We start from the raw sequence: 22,241 nt of genomic DNA, 5'->3' as shown, positions 1-22,241 counted from the left end.
AGGTTGGTGAGAGCCACCGGATCCTTAGAAAAGGGGGGGTTGTGTTGTTTCCAGTTATATATGTCGGCCGCTGGGAACGGCCAGTATTGCATCTGGCCGCCAGCCCCTTGTCTAAGCGGAAAGGCCTGGGAGGTGGAGTCTGGCGTCACCTCGCGTCGTCCCCGAAGTCTTCCAGCCACAGGGGAAGGGGCCGCCTCGAGTCGAGGTCTAGCAGGCGGCTCCACTTCCTCTTCTCTTGGCGGGGCTGTAGGTACAGGGTACGGTGGAGGTTCTTCCAACAGGAGATCTATAAGGGGGGAATTTGGGTCCTCTGGGAGGACAGGTTTCGGGGGAGGGACTTTGGGAGACTCTTCCTTAGTTAGAGCAGGATAGAGAGAGGAAGAAGCAACCAAAGGGTCAGGTGGGCTTGGGGAAAAAGGTTTAGGGGAAACAGGAAGCCAATTCGGGTCCACAAAGGGTTCTGCCCAAGGAGGAGGGCTAAATGCCAAGCTCTCCCAGGTGACAATGTAGGCCACCTGGTCAGGGTGTCCGTACGGCTTCTGGCGGAAAATCAGGTCCTTAACCTGCAAAATAGTGGTCTTGTTAAAAGTGCCGTTCACCGGCCATCCTACATCGTAAGTGGGCCACTCGGACGTGCAGAGGGTCTGCCATTTTCCTTTCTTGATCTCGACCGACTGATTACGTGCTCGGTCTCGGACGTCCTTCCAATGGTCTAGAGTGAGACTCAAGGGGGTTGTTAGCGATTGTCCCATGGTAGCTTCAAAGAAAATTAGGGCACAAATTAGACAGACAAATCCAACGATCAGACAAATAACAGACAGACGCACCGCGCGGCTTCGACGTAAAACCCAAAACAAAGAGTCAGATGGAGGTGCCGAGGGTCCGGACCCTCTCCTCCAACCAAAACCACGTATCCCTCCGATACGGGCTGAGCCCCAAAGAACCGGGCTCCAGACACCCTTGGAACGTCTTCCAGGGCTGCGGGGGGAGAAGTCCGAGCTCATCAGCTCCTTCTCTGACCCGCCCAAACGGAGGCGCTGAGGGTCCTGAACCCTGAGACACCGAAGGCCCTGGGCCTTCTCCTCCGACCAAAACCCAGATCTGAGTCCAAAACTGAGAGGAACTGAACACGCGCACAGGACAAGACAAGACAAGACAGGGCAAGACAGATGCCGGCCGGCTTACCTCCCGGTGGGTGGTCGGTGATCTCTGGGCGGAGGATCTCCAGGTCCCAGGTGAGCCCCCAAAATGAAAGACCTCCGGAGAGGACCTTTCCCTCAGGAGGAGACCCCCAAGCGCCCAATGACCGAGCCGAGGCCACTCGGATGCAATCAGCAAGAGGGTTTATTGGAAAACACAGGTACCTGTAGGCACACAGTCTCTTCGGAGGACTTGCGCGCCCAGCAGCTCCAGCATGGGGCTTTTATAGGGTTTGGGGAAGCAGAAGCGGGCGTACAGAAGCAGATGCATAGTTACGGGGATTGGTGGATTCAAACGAGGCATATAGACATGTTCACATATGATTGGTTATTTCACAAGATGAGGTAATAAGGTATAGCTACACACATTGGCAGGTTTGAATCATATTCGAATGAGGTTGTAACATGGTAAGAGTACGTGCGGGCTGGGACGTCCTGAATGTCGGGGGGGGGGGGGGGGGCTAGGGACTTATCCCTTCCTGCCAGATCCGGTACTCCTAGTCTGTTCTGTATTCCTTTCCTTTTATGGTCTGTTAGTTTTAACGGTGACTCGGCCCTAGGTATCTGGGCGTGCCTGGGCTTGTTCAAGCCTGTTGCAACTCTGAGTTAAGACTCATGGGGTGGGTCTTTCAGTTTTTGAAAGTATATATATGGTTCTATTTTAGTAGTGAGCCAAGAATATGCACTTTAATGAGCTTTCTTTTATTTTTTATGTTTTATTCTTTCACAATTTATTTTTTTCAATCACATTACATCCAATCAAGGTCCCCACCTCCCTTCTCTCCTCCCAGGCATGCTCTTACAAATCCCTTCCCCTACCTTCCCCTACTACCCTCTCCCCTCAGAGAAGGGGACCTCCTTTAGGTACCACCCCACCCTGGGACATCTAATTCCAGCAGGAAAAAGTACCTTCTCTCCTCCTGAGACCTAACCAGGCAGTCCAGGTATAGGAAAGGGATGCAATGAGAGGCAACAGAGTCAGAGACAACCCCCACTCCAATTATTAGGGAACCCACAAGAACACCAAGCTGCATATCTGCTACAAATGTGTGTGTGGGGGGGTGTTCAAAGCAATTCTTAGAAATATGCTACTCAGGGCTCAGTGGGTAAAAGCATTTGCTGCTAAGCCTGATGACCTGAGTTCAATCCTCAGGACCCAAAGGATGGGAGGGGAGAATGGACTGCTGCAAGTTGTCCTCTGGTCCATGTGCTTCTGCATGCACACACTCTGGTCCATGTGCTTATGTATGCACACACTCTGAATCATGTGCTTGTGCATGCACATACTGTGGTCCATGTGCTTATGCATGCACACACCTGTGCTTATGCATGTACACACTCTGAATCATGTGCTTGTGCATGTACACACACCATGTGCTTGTGCATGCACACACTCTTGTCCATGTGCTTGTGCATGCACACACTCTGATCCATGTGCTTGTGCATGTACACACTCTGGTCCATGTGCTTGTGCATACACACACTTAGGCACCTGCACATACATGCGTACTTGCACACACACACACAAGTAAATAAATGCTTTTTATTCATTTTACTTTATATGTATTTGGATATCTATATAACATATGTCTGTCTGGTTCCAAAAGATCAGTTCCCCTAAACTGAAGTTGCAGATGTCTATGAATGTATGTAGATGCTGGATAAAATCTGAGTCCTTTGGAAAAACAGGCAGTGGGCATGCTTAACCTCTGAGCTATCTCTCTGGTTCCAATAAATGTGCCATTGTGGGTGGGGTGTTCAGATAAGGTCTCTCTGTGTAGCCCTGGATGTTCTGGAATTCACTCTGTAGACCAGGCTGGCCTCAAACTCAGAGAACCACTTGCTCCTGCCTCCTGAGTGCTCGAATTAAAGGTGTGAGCCACCACTGCACAGCTACATGTAACTTTTAAAAATTAAAAACAGTCAATCTGTCCAGACAGAAAAGAATTCAAATAAATTAAAAGTCACCTGTCCAAAGGTAGTTACTACAGCTCTTCTTGTGACAGGTTAAAAAAAAAAAAAAAAAAAAACCCGAAGCAAAACAAGCTGATTTCTATCAACATTCAGTGCTGACCACGGAAGTCATATGTCATCAAATCAGCATTAAGACAATTATCAAGACTACACCATGGGGGCTGGAGAGATGGCTCAGTTCATATGAACTGACTGGTCACATGGTGGCTCATGACCATCTGTAATGGATCCTATGCCCTCTTCTGATGTGTCTGAAGATGGCTACAGTGTGCTCACATAAAATACATACATAAATACATCTTTAAAAAAAAAACTATGGGGCTGGAGAGATGGCTCAGTGGTTAAGAGCACCGACTGCTCTTCCTGAGGTCCTAAGTTCAAATCCCAGCAACCACATGGTGGCTTACAACCATCTGTAATAAGATCTGATGCCCTCTTCTGGTGTGTCTGAGGACAGCTACAGTGTACTCATATACAATAAAATAAAATCTTTAAAAAAAAAAAAAAACTACGCCATGGAAAAATTTTCAGCTGATGTCAGCAGGGAAATACCCTCTAAAAGGTAGATGGGAACACAGAAATGTAAAAACATTTTGTTCTGTTATGGAGACTTGGTTTGCTTGCTTATTCTTTTGTTCCTTGGGCTAGGATCTCAATACATAGCCAGACCAGGGCAGAACGCACTATGCGGCCCAAACTGGCCTCAACCTTACTTTCATGCTCCTGCCTCAAGCCTGCAGAGAGCTGAAATTGTAAGTGTGTGGCACCATGCATGGTGACGATGATATTTTAAAGTAAAATATAAGTTTTTTATTTTGTTCTCTACTCAATCAATAGCCTTAACAACCAACAAACTTACAAATTACATGATGATATTTTGACCAATATGTATGCGACTAAAATCTGTCAGATTTGGGGGTTGGGGATTTAGCTCAGCGGTAGAGCACTTGCCTAGCAAGTGCAAGGCCCTGGGTTCGGTCCCCAGCTCCAAAAAGAAAAAAGAAAAAAAAATCTGTCAGACTTTGGAAAATCAACTTTCTATATTATTATTATTATTGTTATTATTATTATTGTTATTATTATTATTATTATCAGTAGTAGTAGTAGTAGTAGTAGTAGTATTTTGGAGGCAGGGTCACATTATATAGGCCTGACTCACTTGGAACTCTCTACATAGACCAGGCTGGCCTTGAACTCACAGAGATCCACCAGTCTCTCCCTCCCAGGTGCTGAGATTAAAGATATGCACAATCTCATACCTGTCCCTGGAAAATTGAATGTCTTTTATTTATTCATTTTCATGTATGCAAACAAAATATCTTGATCATACCCATCCATCCCCCACCCCGTCCCCCCTCCCCCCTAGGCACCTCCAAGAGGTAGAAAATTAACTTTTCAAATAGCCAGCAGTCCCTTGATGCTCTTAAATGCCATCACCTGTCTTCAAGCCAACCATTGCACCATTGTCTCTCCATGTCATCCCGACTTCTTCATCTCTGTTTTAATTATCTCCCTTGCTTCCCATCACCCATCAAATTTATCAGTCTGGACTTCTGAAGGACTCAAAGCAATCAGCCTGTTGGACATGGAAGAGACCTGAATAAGTATGAGATGTTGGGGCCTCTACTGTCCCTCCAGGGTATTGAGTCCCAAGAGCTGATTCAAAAAGAGAAGGCAGGGGTTGGGGATTTAGCTCAACAGTAGAGCGCTTGCCTAGCAAGCGCAAGGCCCTGGGTTCGGTCCCCAGCTCCGGAAAAAAAAAAAAAGAAAAAAAAAAAAAAAAAAAAAAAAAAAAGAAAAAAAAAAAGAAAAAAAAAAAGAAAAAAAAAAGAGAGAGAGAGAAGGCAGCTAGGTTCCTGTCAAGCCTCTGAGTCTAAAGAACAAAGGTTGACACGCCCTTCAATCAATCATTCGAAAGGTAGATGGCTTTGGACAAGATAGAAGGTAACCTTGGAAAACCATGGGAGGTTATGCAAGGTGACAGAGTTGTGGTTGCAGTCCCTTTGCACTGTCCCAGCAGATTTCTGAGTACCATCCATCCACACAGTTGCAAGATTCAGGTCAAATGGATCATCTCAAGGCAAAACTTTTTCCCTGTGATTTGGCCACAGAGTCAAATCAAAACCCTAAGTGCTGCAGAGAGAGCCTCCCCCATGTTCTCTAATGAGAAACATCTTTACCTTTAGTCTGGAGCAAAGATAACCTGAGATACCTCGATAGCCTATGCAAACACCAGCAACAGAGCAAGAGACCGGGGAAGCACGAAGGTCGCCTTGGCGCTATGGCCGCATGTGCACACTGAGTATCTAGAAATCCAGATTGCGGGGTTGGGGATTTAGCTCAGTGGTAGAGCGCTTGCCTAGCAAGCGTAAGGCCCTGGGTTCGGTCCCCAGCTCCGAAAAAAAGAAGGAAAAAAAAAAAAAAAAAAAAAGAAATCCAGATTGCAAATGCTTTGCAAAAATGCAAACCTGTTGCCCTCTAAGCTGTCCTGATTCCTGTTTTAATGCTGATGTGGCCAAGATTTTGTCATGGCTGAAGGCATCTTTCCTATAATCACTGAGAAAGACAAAGAGCTATTTTGAAGACACTCGCCTTCGTGTTCTTCCCTATCTGGCTGGTTAATCTTTGTTAGTTTTCTAAAACCATTTAATTATACATTGATTCATTCGTTCACTCACTTATTAGGGGAAGGGCGTGTGTATACTACAATGCATGAGATCAGAAGAAACCTTTTAGGGGTTGGTTCCCCACTTCATGTAGCCCAGGCTAACCTAGGACTCCTGATCCTCCTGCCTCTACCTCCCAAGTGCTGGGATTACAGGTCTGTGGTGCTCTTTAGTTTCCACGCCTGTGTGCACAACCCCAAAGGGAGTCGCTGATCGCTGTGTTGTCTAAGGATAAAAAGCGCTAGATTTGTCAAGGGCTAAGTGACTACAGTGAGATAGGAGTGTCCCCTTGGGTCTACCATCCGCAGCTGTAAAGAAAGCAATCCTCAGAGCTTCCCCAATGATTTTAGCCACAGAATAGCTCAGGAAGAAAGCACTTCCATTCCTTTATTTGATAATTTCACACAGTCTATTTTAATATTCCTTCCCTATCTGAGAGAGGAAGCGTCTTCATTCCTGTTCTTTTTCTCTCTTAAAAACCAGAAACAAAACAACAACAACAATAAAAAAAAAAATCCACTAAAAAGCATGGAGTCCAAAAACCAAGGGTTGGCTCCATGGGGTCTGCCCAGAAATGTGCTTGACATAGCCATCATGAGAGGATTTTCCTCCTCTCAGCATTTGTTATTTACAAATTGCTTCTTCACTAGGGTTGGGACTTTTGCCTCCACTCCTTCTCTGTGTCAGGTTTGATCTTGAATCTGTGAGTTCATGGTAATTAATGCAGACACACAAGGTAGAGAGTGGCAGACTTTGGAGTGCTTGTTCCTTAATGAGATGACTTTATGACACACACCCTCTCCCAGCTCATGAGTCAGGGATCTATGCAGAAGAGGAGGCCAAAGAAGTTGCAAGAGCCGGTGGTGGTAGACAAGGTTAAGGAAACAGCATTTTCCAGACGAAAAAGGCAGATGGGTATATATATGAACTCAGAGACTGTGGCTCAGACCATTGATGGCAGCCTGCTCTGGTCTCTGCTGGCTCCTTGTAGAAACTGCAATGGAGGCTAGAACATGTCTCTGAGGTGACAGCATGCTTAAGATCCTTGGGCTTGGCGTCACATAACATTGATTCCTGCAGCAGCAGAGGCAGGCAGATCTCTGTGAATTCGAGGCCAGCACAGTCTACAGAGTGAGTTCTGGGACAGCCGAAGCTACATGGTAAAACTCTGTCTCAAGTAAGTAAGTAAGTAAGTAATATAAAAATTAAATTAATCCCTGAAGTTGCATATGACAGTCCACACCTGTAACCCCAGAACTTGGGAGGTTAGAATAGGAGGACTGTAGGGTTGGGGATTTAGCTCAGTGGTAGAGCACTTGCCTAGCAAGCACAAGGCCCTGGGTTCGGTCCTCAGCTCCAGGAAAAAAAAAGAAAGAAAGGAAGAAAGGAAGAAAGGAAGAAAGGAAGAAAGAAAGAAAGAAAGAAAGAAAGAAAGAAAGAGAGAGAGAGAGAGAGAGAAAGAAAGAAAGAAAGAAAGAAAGAGAATAGGAGGACTGTGGGTTGGAGGCTAGCCTGGAGTACATTGAGAGTCCTTGTCTCAAAAGGAAGGAAATCTTGGGCTGATTTGGACATTTTGGTGCAAAATTGTTCCAGGATCCTGCAATGAAAAGAGAGAGAGAAAGGGGAGGAACTGCTGACTGAGGACAGATTGCTAAGGTAATATCTCAAAATGTCTTCCTCTAGGGGCTGGGGATTTAGCTCAGTGGTAGAGCGCTTACCTAGAAAGCGCAAGACCCTGGGTTCGGTCCCCAGCTCCGAAAAAATGAACCAAAAAAAAAAAAAAAAAAAAAAAAAAAAAAAGTCTTCCTCTAGAAAACTTCCCTAGGATGCGGCTGGAAAGACAGCTCAGTACTTACAAGCACTGGCTGCTCTTCTGAAGGACCCAGGTTCAATCCCCGGCACTCACATGGCAGTTCACATCTGCTTGTAACTGCAGTTCCAGGGGAGTTGACATGCTCACACAGACATACATACAGGCAAAACACCTGTGAACGCTCTCAGAACGCCCTCACAAACCAGGCATGGTGATTCCAGTATTCTGAAGGTAGAGGCCAGGGGTCAGAAGTTCAAGGTCGTAATCCTCCACTGTATATCAAGTGCCAACCCAATCTCTGCTATATGAGATCCTGTGTCAGAAGAAGCAAGTCAAATCCTGTGGAATGAAGCACAGTGGTCATGACCCTCATGGAGGGCAAACCCATGGGAGGCCAGAATAGAGAAGCAACTTTGAGCATTTCCTTTCTAGAACCTGCATTGAGTCTCTTTTGGTCTCATCTCCTTTAGCTCATGGCTGGTGAACTACACATCTGGGTTTTAGGTACTTTTTTATGTTTTTTTGTTGTTGTTGTTGTTTTGTTTTGTTTTGTTTTGTTTTGTTTTGTTTTGGAATTTCCTGCATTTCTCTTTCAAACACCTCACTCTTGTCTTCCCAATAAAGAACTCCCCAAGAGCCTGGTCCAAGCTGATGTTTCAGCCTTTGTGGGCAGGACAAGCCTGACATTAAGTGCTCAATAAACAAATACAGGTTCTGCTATAAGAGAGCACAGCCGGAAATGTGAAATAGTAGCAACAGTAGGCGCTGAGGCTGAGGTAAACCTGTCAGGCATTGTTTTAAAGACATTTGCAATGTTAATGAATCCTCTCCTCACAAAGCCAGAGTCATGGGCTGTTAATCCATTTACAGAATATGCAGCCTACACTGACCTTCTACATCAGGACCAAAGGAAGGGGCTGAGGAGATATCTCAATCAGCAAAGCGCTTGCCACACAAGCATGAGGGCTTGAATTTAATCTGCAGAACTCATTAAAAAAAAAAAAAAAAAAGGGGCTGGGGATTTAGCTCAGTGGTAGAGCGCTTACCTAGGAAGCGCAAGGCCCTGGGTTCGGTCCCCAGCTCCGAAAAAAAGAACCAAAAAAAAAAAAAAAAAAGAAAAGAAAAGAAAAGAAAAAAAGCCAGTCCCTTCAAACAGCTCAGAGGGTAAATGAGCTTGCTGCAAAGTCCGACGACATCAGTTTGTTCTTCTCGGAACCACGTGGTGGAAGGAGAAAACCAACTCTCCAAGGTTGTCCTCTGACCTGGACATGCAAATACACAGACACACACACACACACACACACACACACACAGACACACACACACACACACACACACACACACACACACACACACACACACAAATAGGTGAATGTTTTTTTGAATTGTCCAGGATTTACTAACCATGGTCCAGCCTCAGCCAGTAAGCACAGTAAAGACCGTCGGTGTTTTCTTTCCCATCAGGCGCATTCGAAAGTGTGGCATAACTACGACAAAAACTTCCGCCCTCATCAGAAGGGTTGGCTCTCCATCACCTTGGGGTCCCATTGGATAGAACCAAACAGAACAGAAAACATGGAGGACGTGATCAACTGCCAGCACTCCATGTCTTCTGTGCTCGGATGGTTTGCCAACCCCATCCACGGAGACGGCGACTACCCCGAGTTCATGAAGACGAGCTCCGTAATCCCTGAGTTCTCTGAGGCAGAGAAGGAGGAGGTGCGGGGCACTGCTGACTTCTTTGCCTTTTCCTTCGGGCCCAACAATTTCAGGCCCTCGAACACCGTGGTAAAAATGGGACAAAATGTATCACTCAACTTAAGACAGGTGCTGAACTGGATTAAACTAGAATATGACAACCCTCGAATCTTGATTTCGGAGAACGGCTGGTTCACAGATAGTTATATAAAGACGGAAGATACCACGGCCATCTACATGATGAAGAATTTCCTCAACCAGGTTCTTCAAGGTTGGTTACCCCTTCGGTTCAATGTTTTGTTTTGTTTTTTTTTTCGGAGCTGGGGACCGAACCCAGGGCCTTGCACTTCCTAGGCAAGCGCTCTACCACTGAGCTAAATCCCCAGCCCCTGGCTCAATGTTTTAAAAGTTCGTGTATATATGTTTGCTTGTGCGAGTGTATGCCGCCTGTGTATGAGAGCTCTTGGAGGACACAATAATGCATCTGGTAACCCGGAGCTGGAGTTACAGGCAGTTGTGAGCCACTGATGTTTGTGCTAGGGACCTAACTCAGGTCCTCAGGAAGAGCTGCAAGCTTTGCTAAGTGTTACGTCATCTCTCCGTCCCCTCGGGGTTTGTGGTTGTTTGTTTGTTTGTTTGTTTGTTTAAGTTGCGATTGCTGTTGGTGTTGGGTTTTGTATTGTTCACTGTTGACTGAAATATGTTTGTGAGGGAAAGGATTCCCCATAACCCAGATTAGCTTTGAGCTCCTTCCCAAATGCTAGGATTACAGGCACTTACCCCCACACCTAGCTGTTTCATTCTTTATAGGGGACAGAGTCCCTGTGGAGATATGTTTAAAGTTTCCCATCAAGAGTGATTTATTGAAATCATGATTCTTTCATCGTGACATGGTTGAACAATGAAAGGTCTGAGGCAATGAAAGTTCTAATGAAAGGCCTGAGTCACTTCTGCTCTTGGAGATTTCTGTCAACCTAAGGTCACCTCAGTCACTACTCAGGCAGTGACACCTACAGGCTGATGGGAACAATGGGGCCAAAGACAGCTCAGTTTGTGTCCCTGTCACGCTACCTGACTGTTATCCCTCTGGATCTTTCTCCAGCTGGGCAGCTCCCCTGAGAAGCCCTGAGTATGGGGGCTGGGGAGATGAGTCGGAGGGCAAAGTACTTGTTATGCAAGCAAGAGGACCTGCATTTGATCCCCAACACCCACATAAAACAGGCAGGTGCAGGGCTAGTGAGATGACTCAGCTGGTACAGGCATATTGCCACAGCCAGAGCCCTGAGCCTAATCCTGGGGCTCACACAGAGGAAAGAGAGAAGTGTTCAATAAGTTGGCCTTGGGGTTGGGGATTTAGCTCAGTGGTAGAGCGCTTGCCTAGCAAGCGCAAGGCCCTGGGTTCGGTCCCCAGCTCCAGAAAAAAAAAGTTGGCCTCACATGTGCACTGAGGTATCACTTACCCACAGAGAGGCACCACACACATACATACATTCACACATTCAAGGCACCACATAATACACAGGCATACACACATACCACACATACACACACCTACCTGTACATATGCACTCACCCACACATATACACTTACCTCCACACAGGTAACACACACACACACACACACACACACACACACACACACACACACCCTCCACCACAATACATAAAAATGTAACTTAAGGGGCTGGGGATTTAGCTCAGTGGTAGAGCGCTTACCTAGGAAGTGCAAGGCCCTGGGTTCGGTCCCCAGCTCCGAAAAGAAGAACCAAAAAAAAAAAAGTAACTTAAATAAGTCCTAAATGTGGAGAGAAATTCCAGCTCCTGCCGAAAAGTGATTTCAGGAAGAGTTTTTAGAAAGAGCAAATCCCTCTCCCAGTCTCCCCTCTCACCCGACTCTGTCAAAAGGAACAGCTTAGAACACAGGCACACCCAGTGCTGGGCCACAAGGACACGCAGGGAGGGTGCCTCATAGGACACTATGTGCATCCTATGAAGTTGCAAAACACCTTCAGCTCCTTCAGTCCTTTCTCTAACTTCTCCATTGCAGACCCCATGCTCAGTCCAATGGTTGTCTGTGAGCATTCGCCTCTGTATTTGTCATGCTCTGACAAAGCCCCTCAGGAGACAGTTGTATCAGGCTCCTGTCAGCAAGCACTTCCTGGCATCAGCAATAGTGACTGGGTTTGGTGGCTGCATATGGAATGGATCCCCAAGTGGGGCAGTCTCTGGATGACCTTTCCTTCAGTCTCTGTTCCAAATTTTTTCTCCATATTTCCTCCCTTGAGTATTTTGTGCCCCCTTCTAAGTGTTCTGAAGCATCCACACTTTGGTTTTCCTTCTTCTTGAGCTTCATGTAGTCTGTGAATTGTATCTTGGGTATTCCGAGCTTTTGGGCTAATACCCACGTATCAGTGAGTGAGTACCACGTGTGTTCTTTTGTGACTGGGTTACCTCACTCAGGATATTTTCTAAGATCAACCAACCAAACCCTCCAGATCTCCCAGGGAGGGACCCATGGCTCCGGCTGCATATGTAGCGGAGGATGGCATTGTCTGGCATCAATAGGAGGAGAAGCCCTTGGTCCTGGGAAGGCTTAATGCCCCAGTGTAGGGGAATGCCAGAGTGGTAAGGTGGGAGTGGGTGTGTGGGAGGGGGAGCATCCTCATAGAAGCAGGGAGGAGGGGGAGGATGAGGGGAGGGAGAGTGAGAGGGGGCATTTGAAATGTAAATATGTAAAATATCCAACTTAAAAAAAAAAAAGAAAAAAGGGCTGGAGAGAAGGCTCAGTGGTTAAGAGCACCGACTGCTCTTCCAGAGGTCCTGAGTTCAATCCCCAGCAACCACATGGTGGCTCACAACCATCTGTAATGGGATTTGACTCCCCCTCTTCTGGTGTGTCTGAAGACAGCTACAGTGTACTCATATACATTAAATAAATAAATCTTTAAAAAGAAAAAAATTTAAAAAGGGCACATGTGCAGGTCCCTGGGGTGGGGGTAGGCAGAAGGGGTCTGCCTGTTCCATCCCCCCTCCTAGCACTACACCACCAAGGGACCAGAACCACGACTTGCTGAGACGCACTTGTCTTTTGGAATATCTTGTCATGGTTTTCTACCTTTCTTTCAAAGAAGGATTTTCTCTCTTTTTTTTTTAAAGATTATGTGTATCAGTGCTGTGTCTGCACATACACCCATGTGCCAGAAGAAGGCATCGGATCCCATTATAAATGGTTGTAAGCCACCATGTAGCTTCTGAGGATTGACAGAGCTCTCACTGCTTGCGGAGACATCTCTCCAGTCCCTGGATTTTCTACCTTTTAGAAAAACAATGTTGGGAGCTAGAGAGATAGCTCAGTGGTTAAAGGCACCATCTGCTCTTCCAGAGGTCATGAGTTCAATCTCCAGCAACCACAAGGTGATTCATAACATCTATAATTGGATCCGATGCCTTCTTCTGGTGTGTCAGCAACAGGATGCTCATATACATTAAGTAAATAAATCTCTAAAAAAAAAGAGGGAGGGAGAGAGAAAAAAAAAGAACAGAAAAACAATGTTAATGATATTAAGACACACCAAAATGCAGAGATGAGGCATTTCTCTGAGGGAAATGAAAGGGCTTTTTGTTAGTTAGTTTGTTTGTTTTAAGAAAAATGGTTCAAGTAGGGAATGAGATGGCTCAGCAGTTAAGAGCACTGTCTGCTCTTACCGAGGTCCTGAGTTCAATTCCCAGCACCCCTAACCCTAACCTATCCATCCACATGGCAGCTTACAACTGTCTGTAACGGAAGTTCTACCGAGTTTGATGCCCTGGATATAGACACACAGTTAGCTCACAGATAGACATGCAGACAAAACACTCCTACGCGTGGAATAAAGTTAATATAATAAAAAATTTAAAATGACTCAGGGCTAATTTCAGTTTTTATTGTAGACCAGGTTGGCCTCGAATACAGAGATCTATCTGCCTGCCTCTGCCTCCAGGATGCTGGGATCAAAGTCGCGCACTGCTACACCTGGCTCCCAGCCAGAGTTTAAAAGCTGAAAAGGTCCTTAGAAAACATCCTTTCCAATAGTTTCCTTTTGCAAATGAGGTAGCCAAGGCTCTGAACCTTGCCCAACAGCTCCCGCCTGCCCAAGACACAGAGATGCAGCAGGACCTGGCCTCAGGCCTGTCGCCCTTCACCCAGCCACCTCTCACACCACTTCCATGATTTCCAGCTACACTTTGCTGAGATGTCCCGAAAGCTGCTGTTTTCAGTTCCTGAAGGACAATTTCACAGAATGGACTGTTGTACACAAACAGGAACCAGCCCAAACTCGGACTGAGAAACTCTAGGTCACCAGTCAACATCTATGTCCCTAAGGCTCTGAAATTGCCATGCCCCAGGACACAGATCTGCACCCTAAATATCACTCCCCCAACCCCCTTTTTAAAGATTTGAGACAGGGTCACACTCTGTACCTCTGCCTGGCCTGGAACTCAATATGTTGACCAAGCCAACCTTGAACTCAAAGATCTGCCTACCTCTGCTTCCAGAGAGTTGATATTAATTAAAGGCATATACCATCCGTCATACCCTGATAAACAATGTGGTTAAAAATGTTTAACTGCCAGGAAAAATGTTCTTTTTTTTTTTTTTTTTTGGTCTTTTTTTCGGAGCTGGGGACCAAACCCAGGGCCTTGTGCTTCCTAGGCAAGCGCTCTACCACTGAGCTAAATCCCCAGCCCCAGGAAAAATGTTCTTAATGAGCTCTTTCAACTATCATTTACCAGTATAAGGAGTGCATATTGTTTATTTATTTTAAGTGTAGGGCGCATGCAGAAGTCAGAGGACAACTTTGGTTGAGAGATTTGCTTCTCTCCTACCATGCAGGTCTCTGACTCAGGTTATCAAGCTTCATAGCAGATGCCTTTACTGATACAGCCATTTTGCTGGCTCCAAACCAACAATTTTTGCTTAGATTTAAAAGGCCTGATATTTAGGGAAAGCATTGCTTTTGTAGTGTGTTGTGGCCTGGCACGTTGTAAATGAACTAGAATGTTTAGGCCTCTGAAAAATCTTTGCTTCCTTTTTTCTTTGTAGCAATAAAGTTTGATGAAATACAAGTGTTTGGTTATACGGCTTGGACTCTCCTGGATGGCTTTGAGTGGCAGGATGCCTACACGACCCGACGAGGGCTGTTTTATGTGGACTTTAATAGTGAGCAGAAAGAGAGGAAACCCAAGTCCTCCGCTCATTACTACAAACAGATTATACAAGACAACGGTTTCCCTTTGCAAGAATCCACACCAGACATGAAGGGTCAGTTTCCCTGTGACTTCTCCTGGGGAGTCACTGAGTCTGTTCTTAAGGTAAGTGACTACTTCCAAATTAACCACACACCAGGGGAGATAGTATACACTATGTTTTTACGAGTGTTACATGTAAGGATATCTTAGTAATTGTTCTATTGCCGTGAAGAGACATCATGACCACAGCAAGTCTGGGGTCTTCAAATTTATTGTCGTGGTAGGAAACATGACAGTGTGCAGACAGACATGGTGCTAGAGAGGTAGTTAAGAGTTCTACATCCGGGGGTTGGAGAGATGGCTCAGTGGTTAAGAGCACTGGCTGCTCTTCCAGAGATCCTGAGTTCAATTCCCAGCAACCACATGGTGGCTCACAACCATCTGTAATGAGATCTGATGCCCTCTTCTGGTGTGTCTGAAGACAGTGACAGTGTACACATATACATTAAATAAATAAATCTTAAAAAAAAAAAAAAAGGAGTTCTACATCTGGAAACAAAGGGAGCAGGAAGAGACTGAGACACACTTCCTCCAGCAAGGCACATCTCCTAATAGTGTCATTTCCTATGAACCCATAGTGGCCATTTTCTTTCAGACCACCACAGATGCTTTGCTTGTATATACATCTATCTGCCTGATAACCACAGAGGCCCTAGAACTAGGGAGATATATATATCTCCAAGCCTGAGTTGTGATTTTTAAAAAGTTTATTGCATTTAATTGTATATACATGTGGTGCATATTGTGGTACATTCAGAGGTTAAAGGACACATCTGTGGAGTTAGTTCTTTCCCTCTACTTTTTATGGGTTTGAGGGATTGAACTCAGGTCTCCAAGCTTACTGAGTAAACGCCTACCCCTCTGAGCCATGCCAGCCTGAACCCACTATTTGTTTATTTAGTTTTTTCAAGACAAAGTTTCTCTGTGTACTCCTAGCTGTCCTGGACCTCACTCTGTAGACCAGGCTGGCCTTGAACTCACAGAGATCCACCTGCCCCGCCTCCCGAGTGCTAGGATTAAAGGCGTGCCCAGAGAGCCCACCGGTTTTTCTTATGAAGTAGTGTGTTTCAGATCAGCTCATCACAGGTGTATGCAATGCACTTTGTTCTTTTTACCTCCCTTATCTTCCTCCTAACGGCCCTTTCCATTTGGGGTGCATCTTTATGTGGTCTCTCTCACAGATAATCTACAGCTAGTGTTCTTTGGAGGGTTGTAAAGCACAGTGTATTTTGTTTGATCCTGCCTTGTTTTGTGGTAAAATGACCTTTTGTAAACACCTTTGCAATACCGGGATGCTCTGAATTTTTCAAACCACCGGAGCTGGCCTAGGCTGGGAAGACTGCTCAAGTAATTCATTATACACAGATTGAACTCCAAGCTCACGTGACCAATGCTTTCTGAGTTTAATGTTCTAGATTACTGGTTGGCAGATGGCAAGTGGGCAGTAATATGGCTTTGTAATTAGACTATGAAAGATGACACATGAAAAAACAATTGGAAGGAAAATATTTACCAAAGGTTAATTATTAGTTTTCCAGGTGCATTTAAATTCACTGGCCAGTAGGGAAAGTGCTTTAGCACAAGTACAGAATTTTTCCTTGCTCTAATTAATCTTGAATTTGGAAGTGTTTTTCTTTTTTCTTAAAGAATTATTTATTTTATGTATATAAGTACACTATAGCTGTCCTCAGACACACCACAAGAGGGCATTGAATTCCATTACAGATGGTTGTGAGTCACCATGTGGTTGGTGGGATTGAACTCAGGACCTCTGGAAGAGCAGTCAGTGCTCTTAACCACTGAGCCATCTCTCCAGCACTGAAAGTGTTTTTCTTAAGTCTTTTTGTTTCATTCTACTTTATCTTATTTTTGGTTTTTTTGAGACCAGGTTTCTGTGTACCCTTGGCTGTCTGTAACGAAATCCAAGTCATCTTACCGCTCTACAGTGGTTTCCAGCTGAGACACCGTCCTTCCAGAGAGGTTCTCTAGTTCTTAGACTACACTGGGAAGTGGGTGACACAGGACCATCCATGTATGGTTGTGTGGTCCAAATACAAAGAGGAAAATGTGGGGCTGAGACTGTGGTTTAGTTAGTACAGTGCCTAGCATGCGGGGGCTCTGGGTCTGACCCCCAGTGTTGCATGAAGGGGGTTAGTGGCATATACCTGCAACTCCAGTGCTTGGGAAGAAGGAACAAGAGAAGCAGGAGTTCCAGGTCACCTCAGGTTCTTTAGGTTTAGGGCTAGCCTGGGCTGTAGCCACCTAACCCCACCCCCACACCAAACATAGGAAGAAAGGAAAAGGGAAGGGAAGGGAAGGGAAGGGAAGGGAAGGGAAGGGAAGGGAAGGGAAGGGAAGGAAATCAGAAAAGTCCATGACTGTTGGAGGTGGAAAGCCCTGAAGATCAAGGATTTGGGCTCTGTTCACTCTTTCCCCTCATAACCTTGCATAGAGAGAACATTCCACAGTCTTGATGCGGAGCATGTGCTATGCTCAACAGACACAGCACAAACATGTGATGTTCTTGAACCTTCTTCCTTCATTGTATTTTTGAAATGTTTAGGAGATGGGGTATCTCCTATACAGCCCAGGCTGGCTTCAAACTCATAGCAATCCTCCTGCCTCAGCCTCTTGCAATTATATTATAGGCATGCACCACTATTCTGAGCTATCATCCCCATCCCTCAGCCACTTTCAGGGATGGTGTGACAACCGGCCTCCTCTGAATGCATGTGCTGCTCAGTGACTCCTTTATAACCTCACCTGTGTCATCAGCTTACGACAGGGCTTAGACTCCGTCCTTCAACTGAGGGTACCAAGCTAATTTCCTGATGCATTTGAACTGTCACATGAGATGTTATATAACCTGGATTTTTAGGTCATGTGAGCTGGAAAATGGCTTATTAGGCTTTTCTCAAACAGCTGGTCTTCCTTCCCTGTGTGCGGTTCCTTCCCGGTATTTCCTGGCCTCCCTGGAGCATTGAAGGGCTAGAAGGATAAAAAAAAAAAGTCCTTTCTCCCACATTACCAGCAGAATAAACATCCTGAATACAGACTATTATGAAGGACAAAGTTACCATTTGTCTTGTAGTGAGAGGCTCAGCTCTTCCCATCTGACAGGTCGGGATCTGCCAGGAGCTACATTTGATTTACCTGGATGCGTTTGTTTCCACAGCCGGAGTTTACGGTGTCCTCCCCACAGTTTACTGATCCTCACCTGTATGTGTGGAATGTCACTGGCAACAGATTGCTATACCGAGTGGAAGGAGTCAGGCTAAAAACAAGACCGTCCCAATGCACAGATTATGTGAGCATCAAAAAACGAGTTGAAATGTTGGCCAAAATGAAAGTCACCCACTACCAGTTTGCTCTGGACTGGACCTCTATCCTCCCTACCGGAAATCTGTCTAAAATTAATAGACAAGTGTTGAGGTACTATAGGTGTGTGGTGAGCGAAGGACTGAAGCTGGGCATCTCCCCTATGGTGACGTTGTACCACCCGACCCACTCCCATCTAGGCCTCCCCATGCCACTTCTGAGCAGTGGGGGATGGCTAAACACCAACACAGCCAAGGCCTTCCAGGACTACGCAGGCCTGTGCTTCAAGGAGCTGGGGGACTTGGTAAAGCTCTGGATCACCATCAATGAACCCAATAGGCTGAGTGACATGTACAACCGCACGAGTAACGACACCTACCGTGCGGCCCACAACCTGATGATCGCCCATGCCCAGGTCTGGCACCTCTATGATAGGCAGTATAGGCCGGTCCAGCACGGGGCTGTGTCGCTGTCCTTACATTCCGACTGGGCAGAACCTGCCAACCCCTATGTGGAGTCTCACTGGAAGGCAGCCGAGCGCTTCCTCCAGTTTGAGATCGCCTGGTTTGCGGATCCACTCTTCAAGACTGGTGACTACCCGCTGGCCATGAAGGAATACATCGCCTCCAAGAAGCAGCGAGGGCTGTCTAGCTCAGTCCTGCCGCGCTTTACCTTGAAGGAGAGCAGGCTGGTGAAGGGGACCATCGACTTTTACGCACTGAACCACTTCACTACTAGATTCGTGATACACAAGCAGTTGAATACCAACTGCTCAGTGGCAGACAGGGACGTCCAGTTCCTGCAGGACATCACCCGCCTGAGCTCGCCCAGTCGCCTAGCCGTAACGCCCTGGGGAATGCGCAAGCTCCTTGGGTGGATCCGGAGGAACTACAGAGACATGGATATCTACGTCACAGCCAATGGCATTGATGATCTTGCTCTAGAGGACGATCAGATTAGAAAGTACTACTTGGAGAAGTACGTCCAGGAGGCTCTGAAAGGTAAGCTTTGGAGCATACAGAGAGGTGAGGTGGCAGAGGAATATATACTTGACAGCAGTGAAAACCTAGGCATAAAATTCACCACCGAGGTTCAGTCTTAGCAGGACCCAGGGCTTCCCCTTCAGTGAACCAGACTATGGGGGGGGAGGGCGGCAATGGGGGGAGGGTTGGGAGGGGAACACCCATAAGGAAGGGGAGGGGGGAGGGGGATGTTTGCCCGGAAACCGGGAAAGGGAATAACACTCGAAATGTATATAAGAAATACTCAAGTTAATAAAAAAAAAAAAAATCAAATAACCAAAAAGAAAAAAAAAAATTCACCACCGACTCAAGACCTGAGGCCCCCGGCTCTAGTCCATTGGATTTCTTCCTTAAAATAGGCCTTTATGATTGAATTTTAAATTTTTTGTTTTGTTTGTGACCATGTCTGTGTGGTCCTGTCTTGAAACCTGCTATGTAGACCAGGGTGGCCTTGAACTCAGAGTTCTGAGTGACCCAGCCTCTCTGCCTTCTGAGTGATGGGATTAAAGGCACATGTACCATCATGTCTAGCTAAATTTTTAATTTTTACTTTCATCATTAATGTTTTTTAGACAGGGTCTAAATAGTAACCTGAGTTGACCCCTATCCTGCTTCTGCCTTCCAAGCAGTGTCATTATAAATCTAGGCCACCACATCTGGACTTTTACAACGTGCCATAATCTCAATACGTAAAGTGGCAAAGCATTTTCTCCCCTGGGAAATCTCACTTCCCAAGAAAAGTGCCATCTGTTTTGGATTATTTCCAGCGAGCTTCCTAGATATTCCTAATACAGTTGAGCTGAGGCTTATAACTCTTTTGCCTACAATTTTTTTGGGAGGGGACTTGAACCCAAGTTCCATTTGGCTGTACTAAAAAACTACATCCCCATATCCCTAATTTTTATTTTTATTTTTTTGTGGAGCTGGGAATTTAACCAAGGACCTCGTACATACTCGCCAAAACACCCTACCACTGATCACTCACCAACTTTCTCTTTGTGGTGCTGGGGTTCAAACTCAGGGCTTTATGTGTGCTAAGCAACCAACCTCAAAGCAGTCACATAACTGGTTTTCTTTGTTTCAAGACAGGGTCTCGTATATCCTAGGCTGGTCACAAACTTCTGCTCTCCTGCCTCCCCCTACACTTGCAGGCATGTGTAATCACACCTGTCTCAACCTTTTTAAAACATTGGATGTGTTCCATGTCATCAAATCAATTTATTTATTAATTATGGATGCAGCATTTGCCTGCACATATACCTGCAGGCCAGAAGAGGGCACCAGATCTCATTACAGATGGTTGCGAGCCACCATGTGGTGGCTGAGATTTGAACTCAGGACGTCTGGAAGAGCACCCAATGCTCTAACCTCTGAGCCATCTCTCCAGCCCCATTATTAAAATTCTTTCCTTTTTCTTTTTCTTTTTTTTTTTTTCCGGAGCTGGGGACCGAACCCAGGGCCTTGCGCTTGCTAGGCAAGCGCTCTACCACTGAGCTAAATCCCCAACCCCCATTATTAAAATTCTTATCCACCACCACCACCACCAAAAGAAAAACAAAAAAACAAAACAAAGAAAACCCCAAAACAACAACAACAAACTACTCTTAGGAATGTGCTGGGTGGTGGTGGAACATACCTTTAACGCCAGCACTCAGGAGGCAAAGGCAGAAGGATCTCCAGGCAAGGCCAACATGGTACAGAGTGAGTTCCAGGAAAGCCAGGGCTACAGGAGAAACCCTCTCTCAAAGAACAAAAACAAAGCACCACCACCACCTCCACCACCACCACCTCCTTCTCTTCCTCCTCCACCACCACCACCCCCACCACCACCTCCTCTTCCTCCTCCACCACCACCACCCCCACCTCCTTCTCTTCCTCCTCCTCCTCCTCCACCACCACCACCACCACAACACACACGAACACATGTACGCATGCACACACAACACATCTTCATGCATTCAACCATCCTTCTTTAGGTGAGAGTAGCACCTCACTGAAACATTTATTTGTAAAGAAATTATTTCTAGGGGCTGGGGATTTAGCTCAGTGGTAGAGCGCTTACCTAGGAAGCGCAAGGCCCTGGGTTCGGTCCCCAGCTCCGAAAAAAAGAACCAAATAAAAAAAAAAAAAAAAAAAAAAAAAGAAATTATTTCTAATTACTTCCTTAGAGTAGATTGCCCAATATATGAAAATATTGTGGGACTGGAGAAATGGCTCAGCAATAATGAACACTGGCTGCTCTTCCAGAGGACCCAGGTTCAATTCTCTATACCCACATGGCAGCTCACAGCTAGATGTGACTCCAGCTCCAAATTCGACACCCCCACACAGACACACATGCAGGCAAAACACCAATGTGCATAATAAATAAATTCATTTTAATAAAAAGAAAAAATATTGTGGCAGAAATTCTCAACTTGGGGGTTGAGATCCCTTTGGGAGTCAAGTGGTCTTTTCACAAGGTCACATATCAGATATTTTTACATTATGATTCAGAACAGTAGTAAAATTAGTTATAAAGTAAAAACAAAAATAGTTTTATTGGTGGGGGGGGGCGGGTCGCCACATCATGAGGAACTGAATTAAGAGGTTGCAGCATTAGGAAGGTTGAGAACCAGTGTTATGGAGATTAGAATAACAAACAAGGACTAGGAACACAGTTAAGTTGGTAGAGTCTTTATCTTGCGTGCACAAAGCCCTAGGCAGATCCCTAACACGAATAAGCTGGGTTTGGGGGCAAGAGCCCCCTCCAGCCCTCTGGACAGAGTGACAGGAAGACCAGAAGTTAATAGTCAATCTCAGCTTACACAGGGAGTTAGAAGCCAGCCTGGAATACATGAGACCTTGTTTCCAAAATAAAATCTTCAATGAGTCGTGACTTCATAACTTTTTATTTATATGATCTTGGTTGCAATGAAGTTTTAAAAATTGTTTTATATATATTCCAAATGTTACCCTGCTCCCATCCCCCCTCCAAGAGTTCTTCACCCCGTCCCTCCTCCCCTTTGCCTCTGAAAGGGTGCTCCCCCGCCCAAATTCTTTTTTTTTTTTTAATATTTATTTATTTTATGTATGTGAATACACTGTAGCTGTCTTCAGACACACCAGAAGAGGGCATCGGCTCTCTTTACAGATGGTTGTGAGCCACCATGTGGTTGTTGGGAATTGAACTCAGGACCTCTGGAAGAGCAGTCAGTGCTCTTAACCACTGAGCCATCTCTCCAGCCCCCCCAAATTCTTAAAGTTACTTTACTATCCATTT

General features: G+C 45.7%; 1 protein-coding gene across 2 annotated transcripts in view; it reads left to right on the top strand.

Annotated features, from left to right (window-relative positions):
* The window catches only part of Klb (klotho beta), a 51,860-nt gene that overhangs the window by 27,517 nt on the left and 2,102 nt on the right, over positions 1 to 22,241 (top strand). For both annotated transcript variants that reach the window (XM_087582520.1, NM_001432739.1), the window contains 3 exon segments: positions 9,117 to 9,621; positions 14,434 to 14,702; positions 17,815 to 18,958. In XM_087582520.1, coding sequence (XP_087438646.1) covers positions 9,117 to 9,621; positions 14,434 to 14,702; positions 17,815 to 18,958 — 1,918 coding nt within the window.

Source organism: Rattus norvegicus, chromosome 14 (assembly GCF_021556685.1).
Source record: "Rattus norvegicus strain SHRSP/BbbUtx chromosome 14, alternate assembly SHRSP_T2T, whole genome shotgun sequence".
Taxonomy (NCBI): domain Eukaryota; kingdom Metazoa; phylum Chordata; class Mammalia; order Rodentia; family Muridae; genus Rattus; species Rattus norvegicus.
The sequence above is the reverse complement of the archived record's forward strand: the minus strand, read 5'-3'. Positions and strand labels throughout refer to the sequence as shown.